Source organism: Portunus trituberculatus, chromosome 10 (assembly GCF_017591435.1).
Source record: "Portunus trituberculatus isolate SZX2019 chromosome 10, ASM1759143v1, whole genome shotgun sequence".
Lineage (NCBI taxonomy): Eukaryota > Metazoa > Arthropoda > Malacostraca > Decapoda > Portunidae > Portunus > Portunus trituberculatus.
Window position 1 is genome coordinate 3,886,426 of NC_059264.1, and position 14,198 is coordinate 3,900,623.

A 14,198-nucleotide genomic window follows, 5' to 3' on the forward strand; every position below is an offset into this window, starting at 1 on the left:
GTATTTTGTATATTTTTCTTCTCTATTGTGTGATGGGATAGGTCAGGCTGCATTATCCAGCCAAGTCTAACCTAACCTAGCTGTGCCTTTTGCAACTTGTGTATTTACCTAGTTGTAGTTTTACAGGGCCTGGGCTTTATGCTCGTGTGGCCCCGTCTCCATATCTACACTTATCCAATCTTACTTTAAAAGTATGCACACTCGTTGCAGACACTACTTCTTCATTTAAACTGTTCCACGTCTCAATACATCTTTGCGGGAAACTATATTTTTTAACATCTCTCAGACATCTTCCTTTTCTCAGCTTTTTACTATGCGATCTTGTGCTTCAAATGTCATATTCTTCTCTCAGGATCAGTTTCTCATTATCCACTTGATCCATTCTGTTGATCAATTTATAAACTTGTATCAGATACCCTCTCTCCCTTCTTTGTCCCAGGGTTGGCAGATCCATAGCCTTTAGTCTCTCCTCATATGTCATCCCTTCAAATTCTGGAACCATTCTTGTAGCCATTTTTTGTAGTCTCTCCAACTTTGTGTTTCTTTTTATGAGGGGTCCACACTACTCCTGCATATTCCAATCTGGGTCTTATTATAGTACTTATTAATTTCATCATTTTTTTGTCCAAGTAGTGAAATGCTACTCCAATATTCCTTAGCAAATTATATGTTACTCTAAAAATTCTATCAATATGGCTTACCGGTTGATTGTTTTCTTCAATCGTCACTTCTAAGTCCTTTTCCTTTTTTACTTTCTCTAGTTCTACTCCGTCTCCCATCTTATAGATTCCCACAGGTCGTCTTTCACTCTTTCCCATTTCCATGACATGGCTTTTGTTCACATTGAATTCCATTTCCCACTTTTTACTCCATTCCCAGATCTTATTTAGGTCTTCTTGCAGTATTTCACAATCCTCCTTTTGCTTTATAACTCTGTACAGTTTCGTATCATCTGCAAACAGATTTATGTAGCTTTTCACTTCTTCTGGCATGTCGTTAATATAAATGATGAAAAGTATTGGTGCCAATACCGACCCTTGTGGCACTCCGCTTTCTACTGCTTTCCACTTGGACTTCGTATCTTTTAACTACCGGCCTTATTTCTCTCCCCCTCAAATAATTTTCTATCCATCTCAATGTGTGTGTGTGTGTGTGTGTGTGTGTGTGTGTGTGTGTGTATATATATATATTATTTTTTTTTTTTAAGGTCAATTTTACTGAAGCACAGCACTTGTTTATTCAGTCATATATTAACAATATTTTTGGATATTTTAAATAAAGTTCTGATTATTTAAAGCTTTTTACTATCTAGTCCTACTATTATCTAAAACTATATATATATATATATATATATATATATATATATATATATATATATATATATATATATATATATATAAAGTGCAAAAAGTAATAATAATGAGATTATACCGTACGTAATTCACCTCGGTCGTCTCCTGGTCACCCAGCCAGTCTTCCCCAGCACGGAGCGAGCTCAGAGCTTATAGACCGATCTTCGGGTAGGACCGAGACTACAACCAAGGCGACCTTGCCACAACACACTCCACACACCGGGAAAGCGAGGCAACAACCCTTCGAGTTACATACCGTACCTATTTACTGCTAGGTGAACAGGGGCCACACATTAAGAGGCTTGACCATTTGTCTCGCCGACCCGGGACTCGAACCCGGCCCCCTAGAGTGTGTGTGTGTGTGTTTCACTGTTTGATCTGCTGCAGTCTCTGACGAGACAGCCAGACGTTACCCTCCGGAACGAGCTCAGAGCTCATTATTTCCGGTCTTCGGAAAGGCCTGAGACCAGGCACACACCACACACCGGGACAACAAGGTCACAACTCCTCGATTTACATCCCGAACCTACTCACTGCTAGATGAACAGGGGCTACACGTGAAAGGAGACACACCCAAATATCTCCACCCGGCCGGGGAATCGAACCCCGGTCCTCTGGCTTGTGAAGCCACGGCAGCGCTCTAACCACACACACGTGTGTGTGTGTGTGTGTGTGTGTGTGTGTGTAGTAACAGTAGTATTTAGAAAGCTAAGATAGATAGTATGTAGGCGGAGGTGTCGTTGTCAAGGGTACGAGGTAACAGTAGTGGCAACGCCGGACAGAGAAACACCAGCTTACTCACGTTCTTTACTGAGTCCTCAGCAGCTCCAAACACACACACACATGGTAGGCGTTATGATAATGATAATAATGTTACCTTCTCAGCCTTGGTTATCAGCTTTGACTGGCTGCGTCAGCTTCGTTGTCAAGGGTCCAGAGCACACCAGCACGAGGCACACAATGGCGGGTAATGGGTGGCAACGCCGGACAGAGAAACACCAGCTTACTCACGTTCTTTACTGAGTCCTCAGTTCACAGTACATCACAGGGCAGCCTCCAAACACACACACACACACACACAGGGCACTCAGGCACTCACAGGCGTTCCCAGGGGCGGGCACAACAGACCACAACAGCAGGCAGACGTCCACGCGTAGGTTCGAATCCCAAAACGTACAGCCTTAAAACACTGCCATTTGTCGAGTGGATTAAAGTTACCTACTTGTCACCATGATACCCAGGTTCTAGGTGGTTAAACTCAAGATGAGCTTGGGCGGTGATATGGGCCCTAATATGGGTACCACTATAAATAAAATTGCCTGCGCCACTAATGGGCGGAAGCTGAACAGCGCTTCCCATAAACTCTTCAAATGTGCCTACAGGCGCTATAGGCCTTACCGTAAAAAAAAAAAAAAAATTACAGAGCGTGCTTCTCACCGTCTCGCCTTGCACATGCTCTCCCCCGCAGGCCCGCGCGCCGCGCCAACTCACAAAGCCAGCCCGCGCAAAACACACATGCACATACACACACATTCGTAACAATAATAATAATAATAATTCACCACCACGGTCGCCGGCTGGTCACCCAGCCAGTCTTCCCCAATACGGTGCAAGCTCAAGGCTCATAGACCGATCTTCGGGTAGGACTGAGACCACAGCACACTCCAAACACCGGGAAAGCGAGGCCACAACCCTTCCAGTTACAACCCGTACCTATTTACGGCTAGGTGAACAGGGGCCACACATTAAGAGGCTTGCCCATTTGCCTCGCCGCTCCCGGGACTCGAACCCGGGCCCTCCCGGTTGTGAGCAGAGTGTGCTACCCACTACACCACGGTGTATAATAATAATGGTATAAATCTTAATACTTATAATATTTAAAATAATAATAACAATTATGGTAGTTTTCTTTCCAAATCTTCTTATCCAACTTTATCCCTTGAAAACCTTTAAGATAATGATAACTATAAACCCCTGAAAACTGTAAACCCTTGAAATACCTTTGTGAACCCTTGATATACAAATCACAAGAAGCCTTTCTTGTTACACATGTCGCCGTGAAAATCTCATCTTTCCAGGAATGGACCGAGGAACGTAAGGAATGGACAAGTTTGCAGCTACAAACAGTGTGCACTCGCCAGTCAGTGCTAGGAGGAAGAATGATGGAGTCTAAATAGTGATATTCATTGCATACGACGGTCACAGCTGGAGCTCCAAACAAACATCGATATAAGGATCAACTATTCCACACATTAACCAAGCATACATACCTACAGCCTCATTAAAAAAAAAACAACCCAAACATTAAGACGAAACTATAAAAAAAAAAAAAGAAGAAAAACAAGTTACCAAGACAGGTATAGCCTCAAGCGCACATGAGTTCACAGGGTCCGGTGTCCGACACTGGGCCAGTTTTTTACCACCATTATCCTGTATTGAGCAATGGCAGAGTAACCCCCGTACGTGTTTTTCCAGGTAGCTTACGTAACTGCCAGGTAAAGACGTGACTTGCAACTTGGCATTGAGGTGTAAAAAAAAATAAATAAAATTGGTTTGGAAATTCCCAAACACACACACACGCGCGCAGCATTTGAAGTGGTGATTAAAATGATGGCGTGGTGGTGTTGCCGCCTACAGCACATGACAGCAACGAGAGAGAGAGAGAGAGAGAGAGAGAGAGAGAGAGAGAGAGATTTGACTTACCAACATGTTCGTCATTCCTTCCTCCGCTTACTGTGTGGAGAATTAGGCAGTTTTCGTGAATTTTTGAAACTTGGTCACTGGTTCTCGTTCGTGCGCTCCCGCCGTCATCTCAGACAATACTGCTATCGGTTCAATCCTCTTCCGTCAGCTTCCGGTGTTTCGTTCGCTGCTTCAGAAACACCGGACACGAATGATTGATTGACACGTCCAGTTTGAAAGCATGAAGCGACATTAGTTTTGAGTTAGGAGTAGGATCCCTGAGTGAATGAAGCGTGTATGAAATTTGAAGTGAGTGCATTGTCATATTTCTTAAAAAAAAAAAAAAAAAAAAAACGGCGTTAAATAAAAATTGTAAATATTAGGAACATAAGTATAATCAAAAGAAATAAAAGGTATAGTAAAATAATAATAAAATGGCCTGATACCCATGCCAGGGTGATGGCAAAAAAAAGTAGTTTTTATATCGTAATGAGTAAAAACTGGAGTTACATCTCTCTCTCTCTCTCCAATAATGTAAATGTGTGTGTGTGTGTGTGTGTGTGTGTGTGTGTGTGTGTGTGTGTGTGTGTGTGTATATATATTATTTTTTTTTTTAAGGTCAATTTTACTGAAGCACAGCACTTGTTTATTCAGTCATATATTAACAATATTTTTGGATATTTTAAATAAAGTTCTGATTATTTAAAGCTTTTTACTATCTAGTCCTACTATTATCTAAAACTATATATATATATATATATATATATATATATATATATATATATATATATATATATATATATAAAGTGCAAAAAGTAATAATAATGAGATTATACCGTACGTAATTCACCTCGGTCGTCTCCTGGTCACCCAGCCAGTCTTCCCCAGCACGGAGCGAGCTCAGAGCTTATAGACCGATCTTCGGGTAGGACCGAGACCACAACCAAGGCGGCCTTGCCACAACACACTCCACACACCGGGAAAGCGAGGCAACAACCCTTCGAGTTACATACCGTACCTATTTACTGCTAGGTGAACAGGGGCCACACATTAAGAGGCTTGACCATTTGTCTCGCCGACCCGGGACTCGAACCCGGCCCCCTAGAGTGTGTGTGTGTGTGTTTCACTGTTTGATCTGCTGCAGTCTCTGACGAGACAGCCAGACGTTACCCTCCGGAACGAGCTCAGAGCTCATTATTTCCGGTCTTCGGAAAGGCCTGAGACCAGGCACACACCACACACCGGGACAACAAGGTCACAACTCCTCGATTTACATCCCGAACCTACTCACTGCTAGATGAACAGGGGCTACACGTGAAAGGAGACACACCCAAATATCTCCACCCGGCCGGGGAATCGAACCCCGGTCCTCTGGCTTGTGAAGCCACGGCAGCGCTCTAACCACACACACGTGTGTGTGTGTGTGTGTAATTAGAAAAGAGATAGTAGTATGTAGGCGGAGGTGTGGTAGTAACAGTAGTATTTAGACTAGCAGCTAATGGTAGTTATGATAATGATAATAATGTTACCTTCTCAGCCTTGGTTATCAGCTTTGACTGGCTGCGTCAGCTTCGTTGTCAAGGGTCCAGAGCACACCAGCACGAGGCACACAATGGCGGGTAATGGGTGGCAACGCCGGACAGAGAAACACCAGCTTACTCACGTTCTTTACTGAGTCCTCAGTTCACAGTACATCACAGGGCAGCCTCCAAACACACACACACACACACACAGGGCACTCAGGCACTCACAGGCGTTCCCAGGGGCGGGCACAACAGACCACAACAGCAGGCAGACGTCCACGCGTAGGTTCGAATCCCACCACGTACGTTACCTTCTCAGCCTTGGTTATCAGCTTTGACTGGCTGCGTCAGCTTCGTTGTCAAGGGTCAAGAGCACACCAGAGCACGAGGCACACAATGGCGGGTAATGGCGGGCAACACCGGACAGAGAAACACCAGCTTACTCACGTCCTTTACTGAGTCCTCAGTTCACAGTACATCACAGGGCAGCCTCCACACACACACACACACACAGGGCACTCAGGCACTCACAGGCGTTCCCAGGGGCGGGCACAACAGACCACAACAGCAGGCAGACGTCCACGCGTAGGTTCGAATCCCAAAACGTACAGCCTTAAAACACTGCCATTTGTCGAGTGGATTAAAGTTACCTACTTGTCACCATGATACCCAGGTTCTAGGTGGTTAAACTCAAGATGAGCTTGGGCGGTGATATGGGCCCTAATATGGGTACCACTATAAATAAAATTGCCTGCGCCACTAATGGGCGGAAGCTGAACAGCGCTTCCCATAAACTCTTCAAATGTGCCTACAGGCGCTATAGGCCTTACCGTAAAAAAAAAAAAAAAAAAAAAATTACAGAGCGTGCTTCTCACCGTCTCGCCTTGCACATGCTCTCCCCCGCAGGCCCGCGCGCCGCGCCAACTCACAAAGCCAGCCCGCGCAAAACACACATGCACATACACACACATTCGTAACAATAATAATAATAATAATTCACCACCACGGTCGCCCGCTGGTCACCCAGCCAGTCTTCCCCAATACGGTGCAAGCTCAAGGCTCATAGACCGATCTTCGGGTAGGACTGAGACCACAGCACACTCCAAACACCGGGAAAGCGAGGCCACAACCCTTCCAGTTACAACCCGTACCTATTTACGGCTAGGTGAACAGGGGCCACACATTAAGAGGCTTGCCCATTTGCCTCGCCGCTCCCGGGACTCGAACCAGGCCCTCCCGGTTGTGAGCAGAGTGTGCTACCCACTACACCACGGTGTATAATAATAATGGTATAAATCTTAATACTTATAATATTTAAAATAATAATAACAATTATGGTAGTTTTCTTTCCAAATCTTCTTATCCAACTTTATCCCTTGAAAACCTTTAAGATAATGATAACTATAAACCCCTGAAAACTGTAAACCCTTGAAATACCTTTGTGAACCCTTGATATACAAATCACAAGAAGCCTTTCTTGTTACACATGTCGCCGTGAAAATCTCATCTTTCCAGGAATGGACCGAGGAACGTAAGGAATGGACAAGTTTGCAGCTACAAACAGTGTGCACTCGCCAGTCAGTGCTAGGAGGAAGAATGATGGAGTCTAAATAGTGATATTCATTGCATACGACGGTCACAGCTGGAGCTCCAAACAAACATCGATATAAGGATCAACTATTCCACACATTAACCAAGCATACATACCTACAGCCTCATTAAAAAAAAACAACCCAAACATTAAGACGAAACTATAAAAAAGAAAAAAAGAAAAACAAGTTACCAAGACAGGTATAGCCTCAAGCGCACATGAGTTCACAGGGTCCGGTGTCCGACACTGGGCCAGTTTTTTACCACCATTATCCTGTATTGAGCAACGGCAGAGTAACCCCCGTACGTGTTTTTCCAGGTAGCTTACGTAACTGCCAGGTAAAGACGTGACTTGCAACTTGGCATTGAGGGGTAAAAAAAATAAATAAAATTGGTTAGGAAATTCCCAAACACACACACACACGCGCGCAGCATTTGAAGTGGTGATTAAAAACAATACTGCTATCGGTTCAATCCTCTTCCGTCAGCTTCCGGTGTTTCGTTCGCTGCTTCAGAAACACCGGACACGAATGATTGATTGACACGTCCAGTTTGAAAGCATGAAGCGACATTAGTTTTGAGTTAGGAGTAGGATCCCTGAGTGAATGAAGCGTGTATGAAATTTGAAGTGAGTGCATTGTCATATTTCTTAAAAAAAAAAAAAAAAAAAAAAAAAATAACGGCGTTAAATAAAAATTGTAAATATTAGGAACATAAGTATAATCAAAAGAAATAAAAGGTATAGTAAAATAATAATAAAATGGCCTAATACCCATGCCAGGGTGATGGCAAAAAAAAGTAGTTTTTATATCGTAATTAGTAAAAACTGGAGTTACATCTCTCTCTCTCTCTCTCTCTCTCTCTCTCTCTCTCTCTCCAATAATGTAAATAAAACCAAGATGTCTCCACTCATATTTATTCCACTGTGCCGGCCCGTCAGATGGTGGAGAGAGGGAAGGGCCAGCTTCATCCTGAACTCAGCTCTCTATTCAAGATGGTAGCGGTGAGGCTCAGCTCGCTTGCCACGGTTGCGACTAACTGCCGAGAATGAATGCCATACTTTAGAATTGATTGAATATGAAGGGAAGTCATCGCAGCATTGTGATCATGTGGCGCCGCTATAAAATATTCAAAACAACTACATAGAATGACACAATAAAATAGTAATCGTAGGTAGATAATTACAATATAGTAGTCTGATAGAAAATTACCAAAAAAACTACAAGATACAAAGGAAAGAGGTGAAGCGCCACAGATTTAGAAGCCTGCGATATTAATTTTAGGAGCCTTATGAGATCTGTCGAGTTTCCACCTCTTATCACGACAGCGTATTCGTGACTTGGGGAGGGATGGGGTGTCTTGTAACAAAAGGTCTGCATCAGTGAGAGAAAACATATTTGATCATCTCTGTAGCTAAGGAAATTAATTGTCTGTGTGAGGGAATATATATTTTTTTAAGAATATGGGTGTACATCTATCTATTCACCTTTATCTGTCAATTTGTCATTATTCACCCTTGTGTATACTCGTCACGGTAGTAATGAGAGCATTTTGATTCACTCACACACACACACTACTTACCATCCCTACAATATTTCTTGGAGCACACAGTTTGTCCTCTGATACAGGTGCAGTAGTTGCATCCATCATTCCAGAAGGTACCCGACACGCAGGCCTCCACTGGCGCCAGGAGGGAGACAAAGAGCGTTAGCGGGAAGGCCATCACATCACACCACCTCTCTCCTCTCTCACTCGCAAACACTTCAGTCTTATCTCACTATTACCAATAAGCTAGTAGTATGACTTATTAATGCTTTCGGGGGTGTTTTCACTATTCTAGTTGTTATTACTTATGTGCCTTATAAGTATTAACATTCCTTTATAATATCAGAGATCGTGTGGTTATTTATGTTCGAGTGATGGTCGATATTGTTAACACCACAACAATATGTAATGTACCGATGGCTCAGCATCGTAACCGAAAAAAAATAACTCATGATAAGCTGACTAATCATCTTTGTGCCCATGGACTGTGAATATTGTCTTGTTAATCTGCTACTAGGACAGTAAAAACAACCTTAAAGCCTCATGTTACTTAAATCAAAACCTTTGAGAAGTAGTGGAGGTGCGCCGCAAAAGTTTGAATTTGTCACGGTCCCGAGCAAGGAAAGCAAAATGAAATAAGAATGTAGAATAACTTAATCCCTTGGACCCTTACCCTGCACGAAAGCCGCCAACATCAGCATCAACGCCACCACCACCACCTGGACCTTCATTCTGTCTGGCAAGGTGTGGGACTGATAGCCTCCACAGAGTATCGACGTAATGCAAGAACTGCAGAATGCATTCGTGCATCGTCGTCCTGCACGCTATTAACCCAGCCTCTGACTTGGTTGCCACTCCTCGCTGGAGACTTGATCGGGATATAATGGCAATCTACTGTTACAGCTAATGCATGATGCCACGATCACATTTAATACACATTGCACAACACGGAAGGAATAGTATACAATATACATGAAGCGAAGACGAATGCAGTGCAACCCAAACACAGACCTTGAAGTCCTAATTTTTTTATGTTTGGTTTAAGTCTTTTTTGCTACAGTTTTCTACTTAGTTAACATTTATTCACATCTGATTACCTATTTCTATCTTTTCTTCTCTTTGCATCCTCCCTTCTACTTTCCGTATTTCTTTTCATGAACAACTCCGTAACTTACGAGAACATTTTGACATTTTCCGCCATTTTGCGTCAAATAAAAACTGTCGGTCAATACAAACGATTTAAGACTGCTATGCTGATGTTCACTAATGATAGCAAAGAACAACCACAGCACTGGAAAATAAGGTTAACTACACTGCACCACCCATTAAAAAAAAAAAAAAAAAACTTATAAAACAATGATAAGGAGTACATCTGCCACGCGTACAATTAAAGTTCAGTGGTGTACAGTAAAGCAATCATGTATACTTTTATTAATATGTGGATCATCATCAACTCTACCTGGAATCTTAACTTTTCCTCAATCTTTTTTTATTTATTTATTTATTTATTTTTTTTTTTAGGTAAGATGAAGGACGAGTATAACAAGATTTCAGGCAGAATTAAGAAAAGACTTACTATTCAGTTTGAAGAGTTTCAGGGGTAGGCATGCACACGGTACACCGCTCCCCCCCCTTGTTGTCACCTTCACTTGACCTTAATTGTCCTCCCTGTGCTGCGTACGATATTTACTCAGGAATCAGGATGTGGTAAAGTTTTTTGTTGAGTATTCTGAGTCATCCCCTTAATATATCCTGCCTCTCCTACGTTGTCTAAACTAAAGATGTCCACAATGCAAGCTTCCTTTTATCCATCTATTTATTATTAACTTAACCCTTTCTTGCCCGAATTATTATCAGCATTAAAGAAAAATGTTTTGTAACGTAAACGAAAAATGAGCCATTGAAACCATTTATTGCAAAAATGTTTTTTAAATCCCCTAGGGCATTTAAACCAAAAGGTGACCAATAGGACCTATTGGGCACTTGACCATTTTGAATGCAAAAAAAGAAATAAGTCAACTGATTGAATTATATTGAAATTTCACATGAACAAAGTAGATGAGTGACAACATAAAAATATAGTATTAATGATGTAAAGTTTTCCTAATAGGTAAATACATTATTTTTCCTCACTGAAACTTGTAACTGATGCTTTTACTTCACTAATTTCCATTATTACTGGTGAAATTCTAGGAAGCAATTCTTCTTTTGGTCGCAGCACAAGTGCACACTGCATTTCAGACAGTGCATACGCACTTTGCTTTTGCACCCTGGGAGTTTGCATGTCTCTCGGTTTGCTGAGACAGCAGGAAAGTGACCTATGCCATCCTTGCGGACGTCATCTTCAGGGATGGGTTTTGTTGCTCTCCCACATTTCTTCTTTTTCTCAAAGTTCACCTTTACAACATCAGTTGATGGTCTTCCTCTTTTCTTTCTCAAATCCTTGCCACTATTTGTGAGTGAGTAAGCCAGTTTTAATTTGAAATCACAAAGAGCATGTTGTTTTTTATCAGGTATTCCAAGTGAGGTAGCGGAACGCCTGTAAACTAGCCAACTATTGACTACTGCCATGTCAAAGAGATGAAAAACAAGCCTCAGATAGTATTTCCTAGACCGAAAAGACATTCTATAGTATGCAAGGAGTTGGTCTTGGAGATCTACACCTCCCATATGCTCATTATACATTTTGACAATACTGGGTACAGGAACTTCAACTTGTTCTTTTCTTTTCCTATCATATCTAACACATGTCTGTAGTGGCTGAGAAGTAGCAAATGTTGAAGTTAGGCACACTCCTTTATTATCGTACCATTTGATTGCATTTGTAGTAACTCCCTCTTCATTTGTTGTCACCCATTCATCATAACTTCCTCTGCCTTTGGAGGCTAGCTGTTTATCAGACTGGAATGATAAACCTGGAAGTCTTCTACTTTGAACTGTACCACAGCACCAAATTCCTTTAGTTGCCAAGTATTCTACTAATGGGAGAGAATTGAACCAATTGTCAAAGTACAATTTATGGTTCTTGTGATAAGGTATCACTTCTGCTAAATGTAAAACTGCATTGGCACTTGGACCAAGGTCAGGCACATCATTCTTATCTACAGGATCAATTTTACCTGTGTATGGCCTGAAATCATACACATAACCCTTATCATCTGCTAGTACAAATATCTTATATCCCCATTTAGAGGGTTTCTTAGGGTTGTACTGCTTCATGCTTGAAACCCCCTTGAATGGAACAATTTGTTCGTCTATACTCAGATGTTCTATCATGGGAACTTTCCTAAACTCTTGTTTCAAATGGTCAACCAACATTCTTACTTTGCATAATTTGTCAGTCTTGTCAATGGTATTATTATTCACTAGGTGCAAATGGGACTTGATCTCTTCCCACCTATTCCTACTCATAACTGATGATACAGCGTCACTCATTGTGTAAGAAGACCAATGAAGACGTGTATTGGGTATCTTACTAACTGACATGAAGAAGGAACATCCTAGCCATTGTTCAAATTCACTACATGTAAGACTTAGTGGCTTATTTGGATTTTGCTGCAGAGCATACAAATTGCATTGCTCAACAATGTCTTTGAGAAAATCATCAGACAAAAACTTCTTGAAATACTGCAAAGGTGTCAGCAAAACCTCATCTTCTGACTGCTCTTCACTATCAAAAACAGGAATGGAAGGTGTAATTTGTTTCCAGATGATGCGTCTCTTTCTTTTACGTTTAGCTGGAGGATGAGGAGCTTCAATAATTTCTGCATCATCCAATACCAAAACAACTGTATCTTCATCCTCTTCTTCCTCACTACTGCTGCCAATATCTGTTGAAAATGTTATTTTACACATTAGTGAATCATGGATAATTGAAAACATTTCTCTCACTACCCTTGTTGCTGTTTGCTTCTCTTATAATGATTTAAATTATAACCTCATAAGAAAACTATATAAACAGTTCCTTCCCTATTATTTTTCTAGTTACTCGTTAGATTATATATTATTTGTAATTTTAGCCTAATAAGGCGTAATATATATATATATATATATATATATATATATATATATATATATATATATATATATATATATATATATATATATATATATATATATATAATCATCATCATCATGTATATATGATATCACACATGCACAAACAGAATAGACCGTCATCGTCAGGTAAAGTGTGCGTCCATTACCTGGTATTTCGGGATCGCCGATGTCATCAATTTCATTGTCATCATATTCACCCATATTTTCAGTGTCACTACAGGTGAGGCTCTCTGCTATTTCTTCACTGGTCAATGTTTTCTTCCTCTTGTAAAACTGCTTCGGGGTAATTTTTACTCCAGAAGGTCCTGAAAGGGAGAAGTTTACCATTGCGTTATTTGTTATGTTGCTATTCAAGTATTGACCTTACAAAATAATTACAGTACACTTTTATCAATGAAACACCTCATATATATGCCATATGTTATGATACCGTTGACATGTAAGGTATATGCTTGTCATATTCATAGAAAAACGCAGAGGTAAATGCTTGCTATTGTTGAAAATATAACTGAGCAATAACCTACGAGCGTGCCCAATGGGACCATTCGGTCACTTTTACTGAAAGCCTAGTGACACCTCTACGTATACTTATAAACTGACAGATACTACTATATTTTATTTGTCTATACATTGAGATATATACTGTATTTTATTTGTACAAATGAAATTACCTGCGACAGCATCCATTGTGGCTAAAGTGGCTGGAGTGGAGCTACGTCAGACACGCGTCCACCCCCCTCAGCTTCGAGCTTCATACTGGCGGGAAGTCTTTTGCTGCTGGAAACTTAACTTTTTCCAGATACGCGAGCGATTACTGTAAATCAGGGGTTCTCAACCTGGGGTACGCATACCCCCAGGGGTACTTGAGAGGAATTTTTTGGGGTACGTGGCAGGTTTCTCAAAATACTTCAGCTTTGAATAACTGCAAATTTGTTTATAGTATACAATGTGGCCTACATGTGCTAGGCTGGATGTGTCCTTCACTAGAACCAGGGCACGTTAACAACGTTAACAAGGAAACTCTTGGAGTTATATCACTTGAGAGGAAGTTCTCTTGGATTACAGGTGCCACACAACCTTGCAAACCTATAATATTTGTTCAGATTTATTATTCTATATGTTATTCACACACACAGTGACTTATTTATCACTATCACTAGTTACAAGTTGCAACTAGCTGGAAGCAACACTAGTTCACTGCCATAATGATCGAAAATTGTCAGATATAGTTCCTTTTGGTAAATGTATTGAATGTAAGTCACATATAGTGTCTCCCTGTGAGATACCAGTTCCTATCGACACTACCTCATAGAAACATACTAATATTAATCAAGAATTTTGTCTGCTCCACATATATAACAAATTAAACTTAATAAACTAAGTCACTAAACCGTGCATTTATTCTTACCCTTCCTGACGCTGCCTTAAGGGAAAGAGGTTCGTGATC

At 41.1% G+C, this 14,198-nt stretch overlaps 1 protein-coding gene and 2 long non-coding RNA genes across 3 annotated transcripts in view; all 3 read right to left on the reverse strand.

Moving 5' to 3' along the window:
• The window catches only part of LOC123501935, a 27,841-nt gene extending 23,624 nt beyond the window's left edge, over positions 1-4,217 (reverse strand). The window contains exon 1 of the long non-coding RNA XR_006673737.1: positions 4,056-4,217. This is a non-coding gene — a long non-coding RNA (uncharacterized LOC123501935). The remainder of the gene's footprint in view (positions 1-4,055) is intronic.
• A 322-nt stretch (positions 4,218-4,539) lies between these two features.
• Positions 4,540-9,657, reverse strand: LOC123501932. Its single transcript, XR_006673734.1, has 4 exons — positions 9,366-9,657; positions 8,729-8,827; positions 7,984-8,185; positions 4,540-4,554 (listed from the first exon to the last, which is right to left on the reverse strand). It is a non-coding gene; the product is annotated as an uncharacterized LOC123501932 (long non-coding RNA).
• Positions 9,658-10,707: 1,050 nt separating this feature from the next.
• LOC123502175 (piggyBac transposable element-derived protein 3-like) lies at positions 10,708-13,678 on the reverse strand. The gene is made up of 3 exons (XM_045251403.1): positions 13,423-13,678; positions 12,898-13,056; positions 10,708-12,522 (listed from the first exon to the last, which is right to left on the reverse strand). Exons 1-3 carry the CDS (start codon positions 13,436-13,438, stop codon positions 10,868-10,870), a joined length of 1,830 nt encoding a protein of 609 aa, XP_045107338.1. The 5' UTR covers positions 13,439-13,678; the 3' UTR covers positions 10,708-10,867.
• Between the last annotated feature and the right edge of the window lie 520 nt (positions 13,679-14,198).

Bases quoted from the DNA above. Each gene is read 5' to 3' on its own strand.
- LOC123502175 (XM_045251403.1), bottom strand. The intron at 12,523-12,897 runs GTAATGGACGCA...CATTTTCAACAG, and splicing joins CGGCGATCCCGAAATACCAG to ATATTGGCAGCAGTAGTGAG.